Source organism: Eucyclogobius newberryi, unplaced genomic scaffold, assembly GCF_026437365.1.
Source record: "Eucyclogobius newberryi isolate DKJ021-1_F unplaced genomic scaffold, fEucNew1.0.hap1 SCAF_201, whole genome shotgun sequence".
In the NCBI taxonomy this organism is placed as follows: Eukaryota; Metazoa; Chordata; class Actinopteri; order Gobiiformes; family Gobiidae; genus Eucyclogobius; species Eucyclogobius newberryi.
In genome coordinates this window covers 45001-72944 of record NW_027315837.1, presented here as the reverse complement: position 1 = coordinate 72944, position 27944 = coordinate 45001, and the positions used below count along the sequence as shown (strand labels likewise).

Genomic DNA, 27944 nt, shown 5'->3' with positions numbered 1-27944 from the left:
TACCTGAACACACACCTGAACATACCTGAACATACCTGAACACAGCTGTACACACCTGAACACACCTGAACATGAGCCTGAACACACCTGAACATACCTGAACACAGCTGTACACACCTGTACACACCTGAACACACCTGAACATACCTGAACACACACCTGAACATACCTGAACACAGCTGTACACACCTGAACACACCTGAACATGAGCCTGAACACACCTGAACACACCTGAACACACCTGAACATACCTGAACACAAACCTGAACACACCTGAACACACCTGAACACACCTGAACACACCTGAACATACCTGAACACACCTGAACATACCTGAACACAGCTGTACACACCTGAACACACCTGAACATGAGCCTTAACACACCTGAACACACCTGTGCACACCTGAACATGAGCCTGAACACACCTGAACACACCTGTACACACCTGAACACACCTGAACATGAGCCTGAATATGAGCCTGAACACACCTGTACACACCTGAACACACCTGTACACACCTGAACACACCTGAACACACCCGAACACACCTGTACACACCTGTACACACCTGTACACACCTGAACACACCTGAACACACCTGTACACACCTGAACACACCTGAACACACCTGAACATGAGCCTGAACACACCTGAACATACCTGAACACAGCTGTACACACCTGTACACACCTGAACACACCTGAACATACCTGAACACACACCTGAACATACCTGAACACAGCTGTACACACCTGAACACACCTGAACATGAGCCTGAACACACCTGAACACACCTGAACACACCTGAACATACCTGAACACAAACCTGAACACACCTGAACACACCTGAACACACCTGAACATACCTGAACACACCTGAACATACCTGAACACAGCTGTACACACCTGAACACACCTGAACATGAGCCTTAACACACCTGAACACACCTGTGCACACCTGAACATGAGCCTGAACACACCTGAACACACCTGTACACACCTGAACACACCTGAACATGAGCCTGAATATGAGCCTGAACACACCTGTACACACCTGAACACACCTGTACACACCTGAACACACCTGAACACACCCGAACACACCTGTACACACCTGTACACACCTGTACACACCTGAACACACCTGAACACACCTGTACACACCTGAACACACCTGAACACACCTGAACACGAGCCTGAACACACCTGAACACACCTGAGCACACCTGAACACGAGCCTGAACACACCTGAACACACCTGAACACGAGCCTGAACACACCTGAACACGAGCCTGAACACACCTGAACACACCTGAACACGAGCCTGAACACACCTGTACACACCTGAGCACACCTGAACACGAGCCTGAACACACCTGAGCACACCTGAACACACCTGAACACGAGCCTGAACACACCTGTACACACCTGAACACACCTGAACACGAGCCTGAACACACCTGAACATACCTGAACACAGCTGTACACACCTGTACACACCTGAACACACCTGAACATACCTGAACACACACCTGAACATACCTGAACACAGCTGTACACACCTGAACACACCTGAACATGAGCCTGAACACACCTGAACACACCTGAACACACCTGAACATACCTGAACACAAACCTGAACACACCTGAACACACCTGAACACACCTGAACACACCTGAACATACCTGAACACACCTGAACATACCTGAACACAGCTGTACACACCTGAACACACCTGAACATGAGCCTTAACACACCTGAACACACCTGTGCACACCTGAACATGAGCCTGAACACACCTGAACACACCTGTACACACCTGAACACACCTGAGCACACCTTACACACCTGAGCACACTTGAACACAAGTCTGAACACACCTGAGCACACCTGAACACGAGCCTAAACACACCTGATCACACCTGAACACACCTGAACATACCTGAACATACCTGAACACAGCTGTACACAGCTGTACACAGCTGTACACACCTGAACACAAACCTGAATACACCTGAACATACCTGAACACAAACCTGAACACACCTGTACACACCTGAACACACCTGAACATGAGCCTGAACCAACCTGAACACACCAGAACATACCTGAACACACCTGAACATACCTGAACACAGCTGTACACACCTGAACACACCTGAACATGAGCCTTAACACACCTGAACTCACCTGTGCACACCTGAACATGAGCCTGAACACACCTGAAAACACCTGTACACACCTAAACACACCTGAGCACACCTGAGCACACCTGAACACGAGCCTGAACACACCTGAACACAAGCCTGGACACACCTGAACACACCTGAACACGAGCCTTACACACCTGAACACACCTGAACACAAGCCTGGACACACCTGAACACACCTGAACACGAGCCTTACACACCTGAACACACCTGAACACACCTGAACACACCTGATCACACCTGATCACACCTGAACATACCTGAACACATACCTGAACACACACTTGAACATACCTGAACATACCTGAACACAGCTGTACACACCTGAACACACCTGAACATGAGCCTGAACACACCTGAACATACCTGAACACAGCTGTACACACCTGTACACACCTGAACACACCTGAACATACCTGAACACACACCTGAACATACCCGAACACAGCTGTACACACCTGAACACACCTGAACATGAGCCTGAACACACCTGAACACACCTGAACACACCTGAACATACCTGAACACAAACCTGAACACACCTGAACACACCTGAACACACCTGAACACACCTGAACATACCTGAACACACCTGAACATACCTGAACACAGCTGTACACACCTGAACACACCTGAACATGAGCCTTAACACACCTGAACACACCTGTGCACACCTGAACATGAGCCTGAACACACCTGAACACACCTGTACACACCTGAACACACCTGAACATGAGCCTGAATATGAGCCTGAACACACCTGTACACACCTGAACACACCTGTACACACCTGAACACACCTGAACACACCCGAACACACCTGTACACACCTGTACACACCTGTACACACCTGAACACACCTGAACACACCTGTACACACCTGAACACACCTGAACACACCTGAACATGAGCCTGAACACACCTGAACATACCTGAACACAGCTGTACACACCTGTACACACCTGAACACACCTGAACATACCTGAACACACACCTGAACATACCTGAACACAGCTGTACACACCTGAACACACCTGAACATGAGCCTGAACACACCTGAACACACCTGAACACACCTGAACATACCTGAACACAAACCTGAACACACCTGAACACACCTGAACACACCTGAACATACCTGAACACACCTGAACATACCTGAACATACCTGAACACAGCTGTACACACCTGAACACACCTGAACATGAGCCTGAACACACCTGAACATACCTGAACACAGCTGTACACACCTGTACACACCTGAACACACCTGAACATACCTGAACACACACCTGAACATACCCGAACACAGCTGTACACACCTGAACACACCTGAACATGAGCCTGAACACACCTGAACACACCTGAACACACCTGAACATACCTGAACACAAACCTGAACACACCTGAACACACCTGAACACACCTGAACACACCTGAACATACCTGAACACACCTGAACATACCTGAACACAGCTGTACACACCTGAACACACCTGAACATGAGCCTTAACACACCTGAACACACCTGTACACACCTGAACACACCTGTACACACCTGAACACACCTGAACACACCCGAACACACCTGTACACACCTGTACACACCTGTACACACCTGAACACACCTGAACACACCTGTACACACCTGAACACACCTGAACACACCTGAACATGAGCCTGAACACACCTGAACATACCTGAACACAGCTGTACACACCTGTACACACCTGAACACACCTGAACATACCTGAACACACACCTGAACATACCTGAACACAGCTGTACACACCTGAACACACCTGAACATGAGCCTGAACACACCTGAACACACCTGAACACACCTGAACATACCTGAACACAAACCTGAACACACCTGAACACACCTGAACACACCTGAACATACCTGAACACACCTGAACATACCTGAACACAGCTGTACACACCTGAACACACCTGAACATGAGCCTTAACACACCTGAACACACCTGTGCACACCTGAACATGAGCCTGAACACACCTGAACACACCTGTACACACCTGAACACACCTGAACATGAGCCTGAATATGAGCCTGAACACACCTGTACACACCTGAACACACCTGTACACACCTGAACACACCTGAACACACCCGAACACACCTGTACACACCTGTACACACCTGTACACACCTGAACACACCTGAACACACCTGTACACACCTGAACACACCTGAACACACCTGAACACACCTGAACACACCTGAGCACACCTGAGCACACCTGAACACGAGCCTGAACACACCTGAACACGAGCCTGAACACACCTGAACACACCTGAACACGAGCCTGAACACACCTGTACACACCTGAGCACACCTGAACACGAGCCTGAACACACCTGAGCACACCTGAACACACCTGAACACGAGCCTGAACACACCTGTACACACCTGAACACACCTGAACACACCTGAACATGAGCCTGAACACACCTGAACATACCTGAACACAGCTGTACACACCTGTACACACCTGAACACACCTGAACATACCTGAACACACACCTGAACATACCTGAACACAGCTGTACACACCTGAACACACCTGAACATGAGCCTGAACACACCTGAACACACCTGAACACACCTGAACATACCTGAACACAAACCTGAACACACCTGAACACACCTGAACACACCTGAACACACCTGAACATACCTGAACACACCTGAACATACCTGAACACAGCTGTACACACCTGAACACACCTGAACATGAGCCTTAACACACCTGAACACACCTGTGCACACCTGAACATGAGCCTGAACACACCTGAACACACCTGTACACACCTGAACACACCTGAACATGAGCCTGAATATGAGCCTGAACACACCTGTACACACCTGAACACACCTGTACACACCTGAACACACCTGAACACACCCGAACACACCTGTACACACCTGTACACACCTGTACACACCTGAACACACCTGAACACACCTGTACACACCTGAACACACCTGAACACACCTGAACACGAGCCTGAACACACCTGAACACACCTGAGCACACCTGAACACGAGCCTGAACACACCTGAACACGAGCCTGAACACACCTGAACACGAGCCTGAACACACCTGAACCCACCTGAACACGAGCCTGAACACACCTGTACACACCTGAGCACACCTGAACACGAGCCTGAACACACCTGAGCACACCTGAACACACCTGAACACGAGCCTGAACACACCTGAACACACCTGAACACAAGCCTGAACACACCTGAGCACACCTGTACACACCTGTACACACCTGAACACACCTGAGCACACCTTACACACCTGAGCACACTTGAACACGAGCCTGAACACACCTATGCACACCTGAACACGAGCCTGAACACACCTGATCACACCTGAACACACCTGAACATACCTGAACATACCTGAACACAGCTGTACACAGCTGTACACACCTGAACACAAACCTGAATACACCTGAACATACCTGAACACAAACCTGAACACACCTGTACACAGCTGAACACACCTGAACATGAGCCTGAACCAACCTGAACACACCAGAACATACCTGAACACACCTGAACATACCTGAACACAGCTGTACACACCTGAACACACCTGAACATGAGCCTTAACACACCTGAACTCACCTGTGTACACCTGAACATGAGCCTGAACACACCTGAACACACCTGAACATACCTGAACACAAACCTGAACACACCTGAACACACCTGAACACACCTGAACACACCTGAACATACCTGAACACAGCTGTACACACCTGAACACACCTGAACATGAGCCTGAATATGAGCCTGAACACACCTGTACACACCTGAACACACCTGAACACACCTGAACACACCTGTACACACCTGTACACACCTGAACACACCTGTACACACCTGAACACACCTGAACACACCTGAACACACCTGAACACACCTGAACACACCTGAACACACCTGAGCACACCTGAACACGAGCCTGAACACACCTGAACACACCTGAACACGAGCCTGAACACACCTGTACACACCTGAGCACACCTGAACACGAGCCTGAACACACCTGAGCACACCTGAACACACCTGAACACGAGCCTGAACACACCTGAACACACCTGAACACAAGCCTGAACACACCTGAGCACACCTGTACACACCTGTACACACCTGAACACACCTGAGCACACCTTACACACCTGAGCACACTTGAACACGAGCCTGAACACACCTATGCACACCTGAACACGAGCCTGAACACACCTGATCACACCTGAACACACCTGAACATACCTGAACATACCTGAACACAGCTGTACACAGCTGTACACACCTGAACACAAACCTGAATACACCTGAACATACCTGAACACAAACCTGAACACACCTGTACACAGCTGAACACACCTGAACATGAGCCTGAACCAACCTGAACACACCAGAACATACCTGAACACACCTGAACATACCTGAACACAGCTGTACACACCTGAACACACCTGAACATGAGCCTTAACACACCTGAACTCACCTGTGTACACCTGAACATGAGCCTGAACACACCTGAACACACCTGAACATACCTGAACACAAACCTGAACACACCTGAACACACCTGAACACACCTGAACACACCTGAACATACCTGAACACAGCTGTACACACCTGAACACACCTGAATATGAGCCTGAACACACCTGTACACACCTGAACACACCTGAACACACCTGAACACACCTGTACACACCTGTACACACCTGAACACACCTGTACACACCTGAACACACCTGAACACACCTGAACACACCTGAACACGAGCCTGAACACACCTGAACACACCTGAGCACACCTGAACACGAGCCTGAACACACCTGAACACACCTGAACACGAGCCTGAACACACCTGAGCACACCTGTACACACCTGTACACACCTGAGCACACCTGAACACGAGCCTGAACACACCTGAGCACACCTGAACACACCTGAACACGAGCCTGAACACACCTGAACACACCTGAACACAAGCCTGAACACACCTGAGCACACCTGTACACACCTGAACACACCTGAGCACACCTTACACACCTGAGCACACTTGAACACGAGCCTGAACACACCTGAGCACACCTGAACACGAGCCTGAACACACCTGATCACACCTGAACACACCTGAACATACCTGAACATACCTGAACACAGCTGTACACAGCTGTACACACCTGAACACAAACCTGAATACACCTGAACATACCTGAACACAAACCTGAACACACCTGTACACACCTGAACACACCTGAACATGAGCCTGAACCAACCTGAACACACCAGACCATACCTGAACACACCTGAACATACCTGAACACAGCTGTACACACCTGAACACACCTGAACATGAGCCTTAACACACCTGAACTCACCTGTGCACACCTGAACATGAGCCTGAACACACCTGTACACACCTAAACACACCTGAGCACACCTGAACACGAGCCTGAACACACCTGAACACACCTGAACACAAGCCTGGACACACCTGAACACGAGCCTGAACACACCTGAACACACCTGAACACACCTGAACACACCTGATCACACCTGATCACACCTGAACATACCTGAACACACACCTGAACATACCTGAACATACCTGAACACAGCTGTACACACCTGAACACACCTGAACATGAGCCTGAACACACCTGAACATACCTGAACACAGCTGTACACACCTGTACACACCTGAACACACCTGAACACACCTGAACATACCTGAACACACACCTGAACACACCTGAACATACCTGAACACACCTGAACACAGCTGTACACACCTGAACACACCTGAACACACCTGAACACACCTAAACACACCTGAACATACCTGAACACACCTGAACACAGCTGTACACACCTGAACACACCTGAACACACCTGTACACACCTGAACACACCTGAACACACCTGTACACACCTGTACACACCTGTACACACCTGAGCATGAGCCTGAACACACCTGAACACACCTGTACACACCTGAACACACCTGAACAAGAGCCTTAACACACCTGAACACACCTGTGCACACCTGAACATGAGCCTGAACACCTGAACACACCTGTACACACCTGAACACACCTGAACATGAGCCTGAACATGAGCCTGAACACACCTGTACACACCTAAACACACCTGAACATGAGCCTGAACACACCTGAACACAAACTGTGGGGGAGGACCTGTTTAAAACAATGAGGGGCAGAACATAGACGTATCCGAACGTCAATGGGGCAGAAGACAGTTCTGATCCTTTAGTTGCTATGACAACAGTCCTACATGTCGTACAAATCCATCGAGATGTTCACCTCACCTTGGGACGTCCATATAACTGTTGTTATTTTATCGATATCCTGCCTGACGTGTTGTGTTCATGTTTCAGATGAAGATGCCTCCTCCGTCCTCTTCCTCCTCTTCGTCTCCGTCACAGAAACTCCTGCTCTGCTCTGCTCTTCTGCTGATGTTCTCTGAAGCCTGTGGACAAGGTATCTACACTTCACTGGTCCTGGTCCCAGACCTCAGCCAGGTTCTCTGTGTTTCCATCCTGTAAATCTGAACTCAATTCAATCCTGAGCTCGATCTGAGCCAGTCAAAAAAAGATGCTTGTGAGGGGCGTGGCTAAAGCTAGAGTGTGTGAGGGGCGTGTCTAAAGCTAGTGTGTGTGAGGGGCGTGTGGGGCTTGGCTAAAGCTAGTGTGTGTGAGGGGCGTGGCTAAAGCTAGTGTGTGTGAGGGGCGTGTGGGGCTTGGCTAAAGCTAGTGTGTGTGAGGGGCGTGGCTAAAGCTAGTGTGTGTGAGGGGCGTGTGGGGCTTGGCTAAAGCTAGTGTGTATGAGGGGCGTGGCTAAAGCTAGTGTGTGTGAGGGGCGTGGCTAAAGCTAGTGTGTGTGAGGGGCGTGGCTAAAGCTAGTGTGTGTGAGGGGCGTGGCTAAAGCTAGTGCGTGTGAGGGGCGTAGCTAAAGCTAGTGTGTGTGAGGGGCGTGGCTAAAGCTAGTGTGTGTGAGGGGCGTGTCTAAAGCTAGTGCGTGTGAGGGGCGTGGCTAAAGCTAGTGTATGTGAGGGGCGTGGCTAAAGCTAGTGTGTGTGAGGGGCGTGGCTAAAGCTAGTGTGTGTGAGGGGCGTGTCTAAAGCTAGTGTGTGTGAGGGGCGTGGCTAAAGTAATACGTCAATAATACGTCATAAGGCGCTGGTACAGCTGGCAGCCCGGTGTAAACGCTCTCTCTTCTTTCTCACACTTATTGTGCTTTATCTCCTATATTTTGTAAATATAGTAAGTATATTTTTTCTATTTTACTGTACGATAGGGACACGCGCTGGAATAGTTTTTTAATTCAACTGTTTTGACTTTTTTCGGCTGGATTTGAGCGTTTTTCGTTGCGTTCGTTGTGTTGTTGTGACGTGAGCTAGCTCCGAGCGAGCCCACCAGCCCCCCCCCCCCGCGCCCTCCGGCCGCGCTAAAGTACGGCGTGTCGTCGGTACACGTTTATATACACGTTTATATGAAAGAGGAACTTCACCAACGATCGGGACACGCACTGGAATCGCTTTAAATTAACTTGTTTTGACTTTATTCGGCTGGATTGAGTGTTTTCGTCGTGACGTTGCGATGTGTCTTGGCTCTGAGTCCCCCGGCTCCGGCCCCGCCCCCCGGCCGGCGCCGTACCGCGTTTACACCCGGATGTATTATAATATCTGGATAGGCCACACCCCCTCTGCCTCTGGCTCCAAATTGAGTAGTGGCCACTTCGCAGAATGCAGCCTCTTGGTCGGACCATTTCAAGAGTTCGGCCTCTAAAATTACCAAACATGCTAAATTGTTTTTAGTCTAAAAATAAAATAGAAGGAATTTCACTCTTCAACTGTTTCTAAAATACTTAATAAATACTTTTTTAACCTTCCGGTGAACGGTGTACGCGCACCGAGCGCGCACGTGACCCTCATGAACGAGCCTCGGGAGAACACGTGACGGAAACTAAACACAAACAGAAGAACACGTGACGAGACGAGACACGTAAGTTGTGTTTGTTTGTCATTCCTCACGTTTCACACATCGTTCCATATGAAGTGTAAAACAACGATTACACAGTTAACACGAGTTAACACGAGTTAACACGAGCTAACACGAGTTAACACGAGTTAACACGAGCTAACACGAGCTAACACGAGTTAACACGAGTTAACACGAGTTAACACGAGTTAACACGAGCTAACACGAGTTAACACGAGCTAACACGAGCTAACACGAGTTAACACGAGTTAACACGAGTTAACACGAGTTAACACGAGCTAACACGAGCTAACACGAGTTAACACGAGTTAACACGAGTTAACACGAGCTAACACGAGTTAACACGAGTTAACACGAGTTAACACGAGCTAACACGAGTTAACACGAGTTAACACGAGCTAACACGAGTTAACACGAGTTAACACGAGCTAACACGAGCTAACACGAGTTAACACGAGTTAACACGAGCTAACACGAGCTAACACGAGCTAACACGAGCTAACACGAGTTAACACGAGCTAACACGAGCTAACACGAGTTAACACGAGTTAACACGAGTTAACACGAGCTAACACGAGCTAACACGAGCTAACACGAGTTAACACGAGTTAACACGAGCTAACACGAGCTAACACGAGCTAACACGAGTTAACACGAGTTAACACGAGTTAACACGAGCTAACACGAGTTAACACGAGTTAACACGAGTTAACACGAGCTAACACGAGCTAACACGAGTTAACACGAGTTAACACGAGTTAACACGAGCTAACACGAGTTAGCACGAGCTAACACGAGTTAACACGAGTTAACACGAGTTAACACGAGCTAACACGAGTTAACACGAGTTAACACGAGCTAACACGAGTTAACACGAGCTAACACGAGCTAACACGAGCTAACACGAGCTAACACGAGCTAACACGAGCTAACACGAGTTAACACGAGTTAACACGAGTTAACACGAGCTAACACGAGTTAACACGAGTTAACACGAGCTAACACGAGTTAACACAAGCTAACACGAGCTAACACGAGCTAACACAAGTTAACACGAGTTAACACAAGCTAACACGAGCTAACACGAGCTAACGTAAGCTAAAGTTTAGCTACACAAAGATGCAACAACACGTCACGATGGCTCGTGCTTCTGCAAATAAATAACTCATTATTTCTCTTACTAAATGTTCTAAGAGACAAGAGGTTATGCACAGATCAAGGAAAACTAGAGAAAGAAGGAAATAAAGTGATGTTTGTATCATGTGCTATAAAAAACTACCAATAATTCAAATATAACCTGCTATAATGGGTCATATCTTACATATATAAATGTAAAGGTGTTTAAAAGTGACAGTGCTGTACTTACAGGGGCTGAGACCACATTTAAGGTTTTATTACATATTTTATAATGAAGTGTGCTGTGTTTAAACAAAGCACACGCGTGTTTTCTATAGGAATGTCATGGATTTACTTCCATGGAATATGTAGAGATTTAGCAAACATGTCAGTTATGTTCTAACGTCTAAGGTTTAAACTTATGCATAAATAAATGACTTTTGGTTCTAGCTTTAAAAATTAATGTGAAAAGAGGAACTTTTGTGTTACAGAGCGAAATGTAAATGTGTCAATAACATATTCCAGCTTTTCTCTGTTAAATGTGCAGAATATATCAATGTTCTAATGAGTATCTTTCTCATCTTCAGAGCTGACCAGTGAGTTTAGTCTGTCTGTGCTGACCAGAGCTCTACAGGTCACTACAGGTCACTACAGGTCACTACAGGTCACTACAGGTCACTACAGGTCACTACAGGTCACTGCAGGTCACTACAGGTCACTACAGGTCACTACAGGTCACTACAGGTCACTACAGGTCACTGCAGGTCACTACAGGTCACTGCAGGTCACTGCAGGTCACTACAGGTCACTACAGGTCACTGCAGGTCACTACAGGTCACTGCAGGTCACTACAGGTCACTACAGGTCACTACAGGTCACTGCAGGTCACTACAGGTCACTACAGGTCACTGCAGGTCACTACAGGTCACTGCAGGTCACTACAGGTCACTACAGGTCACTGCAGGTCACTACAGGTCACTACAGGTCACTGCAGGTCACTACAGGTCACTACAGGTCACTACAGGTCACTGCAGGTCACTACAGGTCACTACAGGTCACTGCAGGTCACTGCAGGTCACTACAGGTCACTACAGGTCACTGCAGGTCACTACAGGTCACTGCAGGTCACTGCAGGTCACTACAGGTCACTGCAGGTCACTACAGGTCACTACAGGTCACTACAGGTCACTACAGGTCACTGCAGGTCACTACAGGTCAATGCAGGTCACTGCAGGTCACTGCAGGTCACTACAGGTCACTACAGGTCACTGCAGGTCACTACAGGTCACTACAGGTCACTGCAGGTCACTACAGGTCACTACAGGTCACTGCAGGTCACTACAGGTCACTACAGGTCACTACAGGTCACTACAGGTCACTGCAGGTCACTGCAGGTCACTGCAGACACAGAGTCATCTCAAGTAAACTCCTGACGACTCCAAAGCAAAAGGTATTTTAATAATAACTTCTGCCTCGACTAAAAGTAAACAGTAGAATCAGTATTTTGAATTTATAAAATGTCTGTTTTGTTATGACCAAAAAAACTAAATGATAATTGTTCTTCAAAAGAGCCACTGATGTGTCACATGTGTCTGTGAAGCAGCTTCAGGACAAACATGTGAAGTGTATGTTATATGACTTGTATCATCTAAACATGTGAAGTGTATGTTATATGACTTGTATAATCTAAACATATGAAGTGTATGTTATATGACTTGTATAATCTAAAACATGTGAAGTGTATGTTATATGACTTGTATCATCTAAACATGTGAAGTGTATGTTATATGACTTGTATAAATCTAAAACATGTGAAGTGTATGTTATATGACTTGTATAATATAAACATGTGAAGTGTATGTTATATGACTTGTATTAATCTAAACATGTGAAGTGTATGTTATATGACTTGTATAATCTAAACATGTGAAGTGTATGTTATATGACTTGTATAATCTAAACATGTGAAGTGTATGTTATATGACTTGTATCATCTAAACATGTGAAGTGTATGTTATATGACTTGTATAAATCTAAAACATGTGAAGTGTATGTTATATGACTTGTATAATCTAAAACATGTGAAGTGTATGTTATATGACTTGTATAATCTAAACATGTGAAGTGTATGTTATATGACTTGTATAATCTAAACATGTGAAGTGTATGTTATATGACTTGTATTAATCTAAACATGTGAAGTGTATGTTATATGACTTGTATAATCTAAACATATGAAGTGTATGTTATATGACTTGTATAATCTAAACATGTGAAGTGTATGTTATATGACTTGTATAATCTAAACATGTGAAGTGTATGTTATATGACTTGTATAATCTAAACATATGAAGTGTATGTTATATGACTTGTATAATCTAAACATGTGAAGTGTATGTTATATGACTTGTATAATCTAAACATATGAAGTGTATGTTATATGACTTGTATAATCTAAACATATGAAGTGTATGTTATATGACTTGTATTAATCTAAAGCTGTGACATGTTCTGTTTCTCTCAGTCATATGATGGAGCTGAACGGAGGAGTTACTGAAGTACAGAAGACTGTGTAACCATGGAAACAAAGTATTTTAACACAATAATGTCACATTCATGTGCATATAACTGATGTAAAAAGAGTGTTTATTTTACCATTATTATTAGTATTATTTTATCTTACGCTGTTTTTATTTTATCTTTATCTTTATTTCCTCCATTTCTTATTAAGAAATGAGAGGTTCTGTCTAGAGGAGTTTTTGTTTATAAGAGTTCTTCTATTAAGATCAATCTATTAAGTTTTCTGTCCTTTTCCTCTGTATCTGCTGTGTTGCAACAACGACATTTCCTCATGTGTGGACAATAAAAGAATATCTTATCTTATTCAGTTTGTTCTATCTGACTTATACAGGTTGTTTTATCATTGTTAATATTTTTATGTTGCACTGAATCACCAAAGCAAGTTCCACTGTTTGTGAATTCTGTTCTTTGACAATGGCAATACATTTTCTGATTCTATTAATGATGATAATAATAATGAACATTACACAGACTCAAACTCCTTAATAAGGGACTCCCACATTGTAGCTTTAAAACTCAACTAAAACTGGCTAAAATCAATTTATCATTTGTAGTTATAATCAGATTTGCATTTATTGAACAAGTTCATTCATGTTCATTATTCTTATTAAATACATTAATAAACAAATGTGTTTTGTATTTATTAAAGATTGACATGATACAAAAAACGACACAAAAGGAAACTGAATATAATTAAATACTTCTTAACTCAATTATGTAACAGAATCGATGATTATATTTTATATTTCTTCTCATCTGATTAAAAAAAATACATATTGGCCAAATTATATTATGTAAATTAATAACTGAAAAGTTAATAACAAAATAAATACCCAAACCAAAAACTACAGAAAATGATGAGGACGTTATTAAACCTCTAAATGTGATTCATTGTCATTAAACCAGACTTTTTATCTTAACACTTCTTTATAATTCTCTTAAATATCAGAGCTTTACAACATGATACATGTATATTTATAGATGGATATAACAATTCATCATTATACGTTACGTAAACAGACTATTTCAAGCCGAATTATTCCAAAAGTCCGTGTTGACTCTTCTCAGTCTGTCGCGCTGCTGTGACGTGCGCGCTCCCGACGCCAAAGCCTCACGGCGATGACGTCACAAAAGTGGGAGGAGAAATACCACTGTTCAGGAAGTAATGCGGAACTAAAACACGTTTTTGGAACCATGAGCCAATGAGCAGCTCCATAGGCTTCAATGGCGGCCATCTTGGCTTCCGGGGGCTTGGTTTCCACAAAGGAGGAACTCATGAAACTGCGGAGAACAGTCGTCTTACCCGGAGATCGTCACGTTATCCCGGCGGACATCCTAAGGAAAACGCAACGAGGCAGACGGGCTGGACGTAAACTCCGAGAGAAGAGAGGGACAAACAGAAAGTCGGTTCCCGCCGTAGTCATGGGTAACGTGAGGTCCCTTCAAAATAAAATGACGGAAATAGCGAGCCTCATGCGGTCCCAGAGGATTTATAGGGACAGCAGCGTCTTGATTTTCACAGAGACCTGGTTAACAGCAGAAATGCCAGACTCTATTGTAGGTTTGGACAATTTTCATCTGCTGCGGGCGACAGAACGAAAGAATGCAGGAAGAAGAGAGGTGGAGGTCTGAAGAAAAGAGGTGGAGGTCTGGCTGTGTATGTGAACACGAGCTGGTCCAAACCCGAACACTGCACAGTGAAGGAGCAGCTATGTAACAGGGATATTGAACTATTGGCTCTTGGCATGAGGCCATATTATCTGCCCCGGGAGTTCTCACATGTGATTTTGATCGCAGTCTATGTGGCCCCGTCTGCCAATGCTGAAAATGCTTGTGAAGCACTGCTCTCCTGCACTTGTAGGCTGCAAACACAGCACCCACAGGCTCTCTTCCTCATCTCTGGTGACTTTAACCACGCTTCTCCCTCTTCTGTTCTACCAACATACACCCAGTATGTTACCTGCCCCACCAGAGACAATAGAACATTGGACTTGTTTTTGCCAACACCAAAGAGGCTTATTCCTCTTCCCCCCTCCCTCCCCTGAGCAGCTCGGACCACAACCTTGTACATCTGAGGCCTGTGTATGAACCCATCGTGCGCAGGCAGCCTGTGGTGTCCCGTGAGGTGAGGATGTGGTCTGCTGAGAGCGAGGAGGCTCTGAGGGACTGCTTCAGCACCACTGTCTGGACTGAGCTTTATGACCCACATGGGGAGGACATCAACACCATCACAGAGTGCATCACGGACTACATCAACTTCTGTTTTGAGAACATTGTTCCCTCCCGGACGGTGCGGTGTTTTCCAAACAACAAGCCATGGATTAACCGTGAACTGAGGGCTCTGCTGAAGGAGAAGAAGAAGAGCCTTCAGGTCAGGGAACAAGGAGGAGCTGAGGACTGTGCAGAAGGAGCTGAGGAGGAAGATCAGGCAGGCTGAGGCCGGCTACAAGAGGAGGATGGAGGAGCAGCTGCAGCAAAAGAACATTCAGGGAGTGTGGAGAAGCCTGAAAACCATCTCGGGCTTCAAAATCCCCCCTGCCCAGACAGAGGGGGATCTACAGTGGGTGAATGATTTAAATACTCACTTCTTGAGGTTTGATCGGTCACCCGCCCCTCCCCCTGCACAGCTGCATGCTCCCTCTTCCACAGCTGGACAATGCCCTGCATCTGTTCCTCTTCGCTTATCTGCCCCGGACCATCGGCTCCCCACTTCGCCTGGACTCACCCATCCCCCCAGCACACAGTCCCCCTGCCAACCACTGACTGTCACAGCAGCACAGGTGAGGAGTGAGCTGAAGAGGATTAAAGTGAGGAAGGCAGCAGGACCTGATGGCATCAGCCCCAGGCTCCTTAAGTCCTGCAGATGAACTGTGTGGAGTTATGGAGCATGTCTTCAACATGAGACTGAAGCTGAGGGTGGTACCACAGGTCTGGAAGACCTCCTGTCTGGTACCTGTGCCTAAGACACCGCGCCCCAAAGACCTCAACAGCTTCAGGCCAGTGGCTCTCACGTCCCACCTGATGAAGACACTGGAGCGGCTGGTCCTGGACCACCTCCGCTCCACCGTGAGCTCAGCCATGGACCCGCTGCAGTTTGCATATCGGTCTGGCGTCGGAGTGGAGGACGCCGTCATCTCCCTGCTGCACCGCTCTCTCTCTCACCTGGAAAAGCCTGGCAGCTCTGTGAGGATTCTGTTCTTCGATCTTTCCAGTGCCTTCAACACCATCAGCTCCTGAGGGACAAGCTGGAGACGGCTGGTGTGGAGTATGACCTGGCAGAGTGGATCCTGGACTACCTCACAGACCGACCCCAGTTTGTGAGAGCCCGGAACTGTGTGTCTGACACTCGGACCTGCAGTGTGGGGGCGCCCCAGGGCACTGTCCTGGCGCCCTTTCTCTTCACCCTTTACACTGCAGACTTCAGACATGACACGGACAGCTGTGTCCTGCAGAAGTTCTCTGACGACTCTGCCATCATCGGACTCATCACGGACGACGATGACGCGGAGTACAGAGGACTGGCGCAGGACTTTGTGGACTGGTGTCAGCGGAACCACCTCCTCATCAACGCGAGGAAGACCAAGGAGATGGTGGTGGATTTCCGCAGACGCCACCCCACTGCCCCCTCACCAGTGAACATCCAGGGACGGGACATTGAGAGAGTGGACTCATACAAGTACCTGGTGTTCATCTGAACCACAAACTGGACTGGACTCATAACACAGACGCACTGTACAGGAAGAGCCAGAGTCGGCTCTACCTCCTGAGGAGACTCAGGTCTTTTGGAGTGACAGGGCCGCTCCTGAAGACCTTCTACGACTCTGTGGTGGCATCAGCCCTCCTGTATGGTGTGGCCTGCTGGAGCAGCAGCATCACAGAGAGGGAGAGGAAGAGGCTGGACAGAGTCATCAAGAAGTCCAGCTCCGTCCTGGGCTGTGCTCTGGACTCGGTGCAGGAGGTGGGGGACAGGAGGGTCCTGGCTAGATTCACATCTATGCTGGACCATGAGTGTCACGCCCTGCAGGACACTCTCTCCGCTCTGGAGAGCAGCTTCAGTGAGAGACTGATCCACCCTCGCTGTGTGAAGGAGAGGTTCCGTAGGTCTTTCCTTCCTGCTGGTGTCAGACTTTATAACAAACACTGTTAGTACTGAACACTCGCAATACTGACCTAACCATGTGCAATTCTGTCATATGTGCAATTGCTGTTGGAATTCATGTGCAATCCATGTGCTGTCGTGACACATATTCATGTGCAATTACTGTCGTGATCACATGCAATGGTATTTATGTATTTATTTATTTATTTGTCTATGGGAGTTTTTATTTATTTATAGGAGATCTTCTACTGAAAGTGTTTTTCAGACTTCCTATAAGTGATCTGTTCTTCTGTATCTACCTCTGTATCTACCTGCGTTGCACCAATGAAATTTCCCCATGTGGGACAAGTGTGTGTGAGGGGCGTGTCTAAAGCTAGTAGGTGTGAGGGGCGTGGCTAAAGCTAGTGTGTGTGAGGGGCGTGGCTAAAGCTAGTGGGTGTGAGGGGCGTGGCTAAAGCTAGTGTGTGTGAGGGGCGTGGCTAAAGCTAGTGTGTGTGAGGGGCGTGTCTAAAGCTAGTGTGTGTGAGGGGCGTGGCTGAAGCTAGTGTGTGTGAGGGGCGTGGCTAAAGCTAGTGGGTGTGAGGGGCGTGGCTGAAGCTAGTGTGTGCGAGGGGCGTGTCTAAAGCTAGTGTGTGTGAGGGGCGTGGCTAAAGCTAGTGTGTGTGAGGGGCGTGGCTAAAGCTAGTGTGTGTGAGGGGCGTGGCTAAAGTTAGTGTGTGTGAGGGGCGTGGCTAAAGCTAGTGTGTGTGAGGGGCGTGGCTAAAGCTAGTGTGTGTGAGGGGCGTGTCTAAAGCTAGTGTGTTGAGGGGCGTGTCTAAAGTTAGTGTGTGTGAGGGGCGTGTCTAAAGCTAGTGTGTGTGAGGGGCGTGGCTAAAGCTAGTGTGTGTGAGGGGCGTGTCTAAAGCTAGTGTGTGTGAGGGGCGTGGCTAAAGCTAGTGTGTGTGAGGGGCGTGTCTAAAGCTAGTGTGTGTGAGGGGCGTGGCTAAAGCTAGTGTGTGTGAGGGGCGTGTCTAAAGTTAGTGTGTGTGAGGGGCGTGTCTAAAGCTAGTGTGTGTGAGGGGCGTGGCTAAAGCTAGTGTGTTGAGGGGCGTGGCTCATGCTTTGGATCATGTGACGCTTTATGAGCTGGAAATATCAGATTGTGGCTCTCGACAAAGCGAGTGCCATAAACAGGAAACAGCTGTTGCTAACGTGGTTTGCTAGCTTTGTGTTGCTAACGTGGTTTGCTAGCTTTGTGTTGCTAACGTGCTTTGCTAGCTTTGTGTTGCTAACGTGCTTTGCTAGCTTTGTGTTGCTAACGTGCTTTGCTAGCTTTGTGTTGCTAACGTGCTTTGCTAGCTTTGTGTTGCTAACGTGCTTTGCTAGCTTTGTGTTGCTAACGTGCTTTGCTAGCTTTGTGTTGCTAACGTGCTTTGCTAGCTTTGTGTTGCTAACGTGCTTTGCTAGCTTTGTGTTGCTAACGTGCTTTGCTAGCTTTGTGTTGCTAACGTGCTTTGCTAGCTTTGTGTTGCTAACGTGCTTTGCTAGCTTTGTGTTGCTAACGTGCTTTGCTAGCTTTGTGTTGCTAACGTGCTTTGCTAGCTTTGTGTTGCTAACATGCTTTGCTAGCTCTGTGTTGCTAAGGCTCCACATAGTCGTTAGCATCAGGGGAAACACAGCGCTTTAGCTCGAGGTCAAGTCAGAGTTTGAGACACAAGATTCTTTTGTGTTTCTGCTTTTTGTCTCTTGTTTTGGCCTGAGTCTGCGTTCTCTCTCGTCCAATCATCTGGCTGTGCTGTGGAGGCTCCTCCCCCTGAGCTAAAGTCCACCTGGAGCCCAAGAGCCAGACGCTTTGGGAGCCAGAACCTCTCAGGGGCCGGTTTGGATTAAGACAAGGGCCAGAGACTTAGACTCAGTTTCTGACTTTAGGGCAGAACCAGAGAAGACGTGATGTTCAGCCTCATTTGGAGAGTCTGTCCTCTTGGACCTCAGACGGTCCCTCAGTCTGTCCTCTTGGACCTCAGACGGTCCCTCAGTCTGTCCTCTTGGACCTCAGACGGTCCCTCAGTCTGTCCTCTTGGACCTCAGACGGTCCCTCAGTCTGTCCTCTTGGACCTCAGACGGTCCCTCAGTCTGTCCTCTTGGACATCAGACGGTCCCTCAGTCTGTCCTCTTGGACATCAGATGGTCCCTCAGTCTGTCCTCTTGGATCTCAGACGGTCCCTCAGTCTGTCCTCTTGGACATCAGACGGTCCCTCAGTCTGTCCTCTTGGACATCAGACGGTCCCTCAGTCTGTCCTCTTGGACATAGGACGGTCCCTCAGTCTGTCCTCTTGGACATCAGACGGTCCCTCAGTCTGTCCTCTTGGACATCAGACGGTCCCTCAGTCTGTCCTCTTGGACATCAGACGGTCCCTCAGTCTGTCCTCTTGGATCTCAGACGGTCCCTCAGTCTGTCCTCTTGGATCTCAGACGGTCCCTCAGTCTGTCCTCTTGGACATCAGACGGTCCCTCAGTCTGTCCTCTTGGATCTCAGACGGTCCCTCAGTCTGTCCTCTTGGATCTCAGACGGTCCCTCAGTCTGTCCTCTTGGACATCAGACGGTCCCTCAGTCTGTCCTCTTGGACATCAGACGGTCCCTCAGTCTGTCCTCTTGGATCTCAGACGGTCCCTCAGTCTGTCCTCTTGGACATCAGACGGTCCCTCAGTCTGTCCTCTTGGATCTCAGACGGTCCCTCAGTCTGTCCTCTTGGACATCAGACGGTCCCTCAGTCTGTCCTCTTGGACATCAGACGGTCCCTCAGTCTGTCCTCTTGGATCTCAGACGGTCCCTCAGTCTGTCCTCTTGGACATCAGACGGTCCCTCAGTCTGTCCTCTTGGATCTCAGACGGTCCCTCAGTCTGTCCTCTTGGATCTCAGACGGTCCCTCAGTCTGTGCTCTTGGACATCAGACGGTCCCTCAGTCTGTCCTCTTGGATCTCAGACGGTCCCTCAGTCTGTCCTCTTGGACATCAGACGGTCCCTCAGTCTGTCCTCTTGGACATCAGACGGTCCCTCAGTCTGTCCTCTTGGATCTCAGACGGTCCCTCAGTCTGTCCTCTTGGACATCAGACGGTCCCTCAGTCTGTCCTCTTGGATCTCAGACGGTCCCTCAGTCTGTCCTCTTGGATCTCAGACGGTCCCTCAGTCTGTCCTCTTGGATCTCAGACGGTCCCTCAGTCTGTCCTCTTGGATCTCAGACGGTCCCTCAGTCTGTGCTCTTGGACCTCAGACGGTCCCTCAGTCTGTCCTCTTGGACATCAGACGGTCCCTCAGTCTGTCCTCTTGGACATCAGACGGTCCCTCAGTCTGTCCTCTTGGATCTCAGACGGTCCCTCAGTCTGTGCTCTTGGACATCAGACGGTCCCTCAGTCTGTCCTCTTGGATCTCAGACGGTCCCTCAGTCTGTCCTCTTGGACATCAGACGGTCCCTCAGTCTGTCCTCTTGGATCTCAGACGGTCCCTCAGTCTGTCCTCTTGGACATCAGACGGTCCCTCAGTCTGTCCTCTTGGATCTCAGACGGTCCCTCAGTCTGTCCTCTTGGACATCAGACGGTCCCTCAGTCTGTCCTCTTGGATCTCAGACGGTCCCTCAGTCTGTCCTCTTGGATCTCAGACGGTCCCTCAGTCTGTCCTCTTGGATCTCAGACGGTCCCTCAGTCTGTCCTCTTGGACATCAGACGGTCCCTCAGTCTGTCCTCTTGGACATCAGACGGTCCCTCAGTCTGTCCTCTTGGATCTCAGACGGTCCCTCAGTCTGTCCTCTTGGACATCAGACGGTCCCTCAGTCTGTCCTCTTGGACATCAGACGGTCCCTCAGTCTGTCCTCTTGGATCTCAGACGGTCCCTCAGTCTGTCCTCTTGGACATCAGACGGTCCCTCAGTCTGTCCTCTTGGATCTCAGACGGTCCCTCAGTCTGTCCTCTTGGATCTCAGACGGTCCCTCAGTCTGTCCTCTTGGACATCAGACGGTCCCTCAGTCTGTGCTCTTGGACCTCAGACGGTCCCTCAGTCTGTCCTCTTGGACATCAGACGGTCCCTCAGTCTGTCCTCTTGGACATCAGACGGTCCCTCAGTCTGTCCTCTTGGATCTCAGACGGTCCCTCAGTCTGTCCTCTTGGACATCAGACGGTCCCTCAGTCTGTGCTCTTGGACATCAGACGGTCCCTCAGTCTGTCCTCTTGGATCTCAGACGGTCCCTCAGTCTGTCCTCTTGGACATCAGACGGTCCCTCAGTCTGTCCTCTTGGATCTCAGACGGTCCCTCAGTCTGTCCTCTTGGACATCAGACGGTCCCTCAGTCTGTCCTCTTGGATCTCAGACGGTCCCTCAGTCTGTCCTCTTGGACATCAGACGGTCCCTCAGCCTGAGGCCGCTGAGTCCTGATTTAGTCCTAGTTCAGTCCTGGTTTAGTTCTTTGTGGGATCTTGGGGTCAACCGCCTCAGAGAGGATTGTGTCCGACAGGAAATGGGTGACGTCTCTGTGACATGAACTTTGACCCCTGCACTAAATCAGCTTCCCGTTTTTATTTTCCACAAGACGAGACACAGAACGGCTTTTACAGAGCAGCAGCTGGAGCCAGAGATGCGGAGCGACTGACAGAAGAGCCTTGTTGAGGGACTCGTGGTAGAAAAGTCCAAAACAAAAACGCTCAGATTGACGATGACGGAAGTGGAAGGTTCAGATCTGAGTCAGTCTCAATCCACAAACTTCAGAAGTAAGAATCAGAACGTGTGAGAGACTTTTACCCATAACGAGGTGGGGTTTGATTCCTGCAATAATCCTGTATTATTCAAAACGGCTCTGGTCCATTTTTCAAGACTAAAAGCAGTAAATGTTGTGGTGAAATGTCCTGATTCAGATCTTTAAGCTGCTTTGGACAATATTGTGGTTTGACATGAACACATTGGAATAAAGTCGTAAAGTTACATGTGACGAGATTCTGTCGAGCTAAAATGTGAACGTAAACGTCCAGATTTGACAAGAAACCTCTGAAATTAAAAGTTCTTATTTCATTTTTTATTTTATTAACCTTAATTTCAGCAGGTTTAACCCTCTTTCACCAGAGTGACCGGGGCATTTACATAAGACATAAAGAAACTTGTATTTGTTTGAATTTATTGTCAATAATATGCTTTATTTGCATCATTTTGAAATATACATATAACTATATATATTCTATGTTTGGCATTGTTTTCTCTTCTTTGTGATGCCTTTTTACATAGTACAAGTACAAGTACATGGTTCTAGTTCAGTCCCAGTGTATTATGAACTTCAGTCACATATTTCATATATTTACATCACTTAGATCTATTTGTATTACTATTGTTCCTGTGTGTACCCCTGCGAGAGGAGGAGTCAAGTCTGTTCAGAGGCCACGCCCCTCTTATGTCTGCCCCTGCGAGAGGAGGAGTCAAGTCTGTTAGAATATAATTTAGTCATATTTGATGTTCTAAATCATTTAAATGTGAAAGGAAATCATATTTAAACTTCTTTTCTCATCTTTGTCGGGGTTTAAACCCTTTATCTGCTTTAGTGACACATCTGGAACAACTGATCCAATCAGGGACCAGAGGGTGGAGGGAAAACCATGTTCTATGTTCTTTTTAAACCTGGTCAGAACACGTCAGAACGCGTCTAAACGCGTCTGAACAGACTTGACTCCTCCTCTCGCAGGGGTACACACAGGAACAATAGTAATACAAATAGATCTAAGTGATGTAAATATATGAAATATGTGACTGAAGTTCATAATACACTGGGACTGAACTAGAACCATGTACTTGTACTTGTACTATGTAAAAAGGCATCACAAAGAAGAGAAAACAATGCCAAACATAGAATATATATAGTTATATGTATATTTCAAAATGATGCAAATAAAGCATATTATTGACAATAAATTCAAACAAATACAAGTTTCTTTATGTCTTATGTAAATGCCCCGGTCACTCTGGTGAAAGAGGGTTAAACCTGCTGAAATTAAGGTTAATAAAATAAAAAATGAAATAAGAACTTTTAATTTCAGAGGTTTCTTGTCAAATCTGGACGTTTACGTTCACATTTTAGCTCGACAGAATCTCGTCACATGTAACTTTACGACTTTATTCCAATGTGTTCATGTCAAACCACAATATTGTCCAAAGCAGCTTAAAGATCTGAATCAGGACATTTCACCACAACATTTACTGCTTTTAGTCTTGAAAAATGGACCAGAGCCGTTTTGAATAATACAGGATTATTGCAGGAATCAAACCCCACCTCGTTATGGGTAAAAGTCTCTCACACGTTCTGATTCTTACTTCTGAAGTTTGTGGATTGAGACTGACTCAGATCTGAACCTTCCACTTCCGTCATCGTCAATCTGAGCGTTTTTGTTTTGGACTTTTCTACCACGAGTCCCTCAACAAGGCTCTTCTGTCAGTCGCTCCGCATCTCTGGCTCCAGCTGCTGCTCTGTAAAAGCCGTTCTGTGTCTCGTCTTGTGGAAAATAAAAACGGGAAGCTGATTTAGTGCAGGGGTCAAAGTTCATGTCACAGAGACGTCACCCATTTCCTGTCGGACACAATCCTCTCTGAGGCGGTTGACCCCAAGATCCCACAAAGAACTAAACCAGGACTGAACTAGGACTAAATCAGGACTCAGCGGCCTCAGGCTGAGGGACCGTCTGATGTCCAAGAGGACAGACTGAGGGACCGTCTGAGATCCAAGAGGACAGACTGAGGGACCGTCTGAGATCCAAGAGGACAGACTGAGGGACCGTCTGATGTCCAAGAGCACAGACTGAGGGACCGTCTGATGTCCAAGAGGACAGACTGAGGGACCGTCTGAGATCCAAGAGGACAGACTGAGGGACCGTCTGAGGTCCAAGAGCACAGACTGAGGGACCGTCTGAGATCCAAGAGGACAGACTGAGGGACCGTCTGAGATCCAAGAGGACAGACTGAGGGACCGTCTGATGTCCAAGAGGACAGACTGAGGGACCGTCTGAGATCCAAGAGGACAGACTGAGGGACCGTCTGATGTCCAAGAGCACAGACTGAGGGACCGTCTGAGATCCAAGAGGACAGACTGAGGGACCGTCTGAGATCCAAGAGGACAGACTGAGGGACCGTCTGAGATCCAAGAGGACAGACTGAGGGACCGTCTGAGATCCAAGAGGACAGACTGAGGGACCGTCTGAGATCCAAGAGGACAGACTGAGGGACCGTCTGAGATCCAAGAGGACAGACTGAGGGACCGTCTGAGATCCAAGAGGACAGACTGAGGGACCGTCTGAGATCCAAGAGGACAGACTGAGGGACCGTCTGATGTCCAAGAGGACAGACTGAGGGACCGTCTGAGATCCAAGAGGACAGACTGAGGGACCGTCTGATGTCCAAGAGGACAGACTGAGGGACCGTCTGATGTCCAAGAGGACAGACTGAGGGACCGTCTGATGTCCAAGAGGACAGACTGAGGGACCGTCTGAGATCCAAGAGGACAGACTGAGGGACCGTCTGAGGTCCAAGAGGACAGACTGAGGGACCGTCTGAGGTCCAAGAGCACAGACTGAGGGACCGTCTGATGTCCAAGAGCACAGACTGAGGGACCGTCTGATGTCCAAGAGCACAGACTGAGGGACCGTCGGAACGCGTCAGAACACGTCAGAACACGTCTGAACACGTCTGAACACGTCTGAACACGTCTGAACACGTCAGAACACGTCAGAACACGTCTGAACACGTCTGAACACGTCAGAACACGTCTGAACACGTCTGAACATGTCTGGTGGTGGTGGATCCTCTGTTGAGGTAAATATTTTTATTTTTCATCCATGGTTTGGGATTAATCCACTTTCTTCTGTTTCAGGCGAGATTTCACTCGGTCAAAAGTGTTGTGTTTCTTGACCACTCGGTCTGGTCCACAGCGAGACGTCTGGACGTCCATGAGGCGCTGTTTATCACTGAAGTTATGGAACTTAAGGTCATCTGAAGTTGACTTTTCTCATGTCTTTTGTGTCTCAGGACGACTGAAGCTGACCGTTCTCTCTGAAGAGCGTCTCCAGGTGAAGTGGAAGGAGCCTGAAGGTCCAGTGCAGGGCTACAAGGTCCGAGTCAAACCCATCTCAGGTCAGACTCACATGGAGCTAAGATACAACACACACAAGAGTCCTGACTCTGGCACCAGCAGGAGGCCGCTCCATGTTCAGTCCTGACTCTGGCACCAGCAGGAGGCCGCTCCATGTTTAGTCCTGACTCTGGCACCAGCAGGAGGCCGCTCCATGTTCAGTCCTGACTCTGGCACCAGCAGGAGGCCGCTCCATGTTTAGTCCTGACTCTGGGCACCAGCAGGAGGCCGCTCCATGTTTAGTCCTGACTCTGGCACCAGCAGGAGGCCGGTCCATGTTTAGTCCTGACTCTAGCACCAGCAGGAGGCCGGTCCATGTTTAGTCCTGACTCTGGCACCAGCAGGAGGCCGCTCCATGTTTAGTCCTGACTCTGGCACCAGCAGGAGGCCGCTCCATGTTTAGTCCTGACTCTGGCACCAGCAGGAGGCCGGTCCTGAGGTCCTCAGAGTCCGAGATGTACTTTGGTGCTAGGCCACTGGGTCACTCCAGAGTCACTCCAGGGTCACTCTAGGGTCACTCCAGGGTCACTCTAGGGTCACTCTAGGGTCACTCCAGGGTCACTCTAGGGTCACTCTAGGGTCACTCCAGTGTCACTCCAGGGTCACTCTAGGGTCACTCCAGGGTCACTCTAGGGTCACTCTAGGGTCACTCTAGGGTCACTCCAGGGTCACTCCAGGGTCACTCCAGGGTTACTCTAGGGTCACTCCAGGGTCACTCCAGGGTCACTCTAGGGTCACTCTAGGGTCACTCCAGTGTCACTCCAGGGTCACTCTAGGGTCACTCCAGGGTCACTCTAGGGTCACTCTAGGGTCACTCTAGGGTCACTCCAGGGTCACTCCAGGGTCACTCCAGGGTTACTCTAGGGTCACTCCAGGGTCACTCCAGGGTCACTCTCGGGTCACTCTAGGGTCACTCTAGGGTCACTCCAGGGTCACTCTAGGGTCACTCCAGGGTCACTCTAGGGTCACTCTAGGGTCACTCTAGGGTCACTCTAGGGTCACTCTAGGGTCACTCCAGGGTCACTCTAGGGTCACTCCAGGGTCACTCTAGGGTCACTCTAGGGTCACTCCAGTGTCACTCTAGGGTCACTCTAGGGTCACTCTAGGGTCACTCCAGTGTCACTCCAGGGTCACTCCAGGGTCACTCTAGGGTCACTCCAGGGTCACTCTCGGGTCACTCTAGGGTCACTCCAGGGTCACTCCAGGGTCACTCTAGGGTCACTCCAGGGTCACTCTCGGGTCACTCTAGGGTCACTCTAGGGTCACTCCAGGGTCACTCTAGGGTCACTCCAGGGTCACTCTCGGGTCACTCTAGGGTCACTCCAGGGTCACTCCAGAGTCACTCCAGGGTGACTCTAGGGTCACTCCAGGGTCAATCTAGGGTCACTCTAGGGGTCACTCCAGGTTCACTCCAGGGTCACTCTAAGGTCACTCTAGGGTCACTCCAGGGTTACTCCAGGGTCACTCCAGGGTGACTCTAGGGTCACTCCAGGGTCACTCTCGGGTCACTCTAGGGTCACTCTAGGGTCACTCTCGGGTCATTCCAGTGTCACTCCAGGGTCACTCCAGGGTCACTCTAGGGTCACTCCAGGGTCACTCTAGGGTCACTCTAGGGGTCACTCCAGGTTCACTCCAGGGTCACTCTAAGGTCACTCCAGGGTCACTCCAGGGTCACTCCAGGGTCACTCCAGAGCAGACAGTGTCCTGCAGGGGGCGACAC

At 48.4% G+C, this 27944-nt stretch overlaps 1 protein-coding gene across 1 annotated transcript in view; it reads left to right on the top strand.

Annotated features, from left to right (window-relative positions):
* The window catches only part of slc35c2 (solute carrier family 35 member C2), a gene marked incomplete at its 3' end in the record, with an annotated part of 127601 nt that overhangs the window by 74106 nt on the left and 25551 nt on the right, over positions 1 to 27944 (top strand). The window contains exons 11-12 of the mRNA XM_072456984.1: positions 8679 to 8781; positions 26122 to 26226. Of these exons, the coding sequence (XP_072313085.1) occupies positions 8679 to 8781; positions 26122 to 26226 (208 nt within the window). The remainder of the gene's footprint in view (positions 1 to 8678; positions 8782 to 26121; positions 26227 to 27944) is intronic.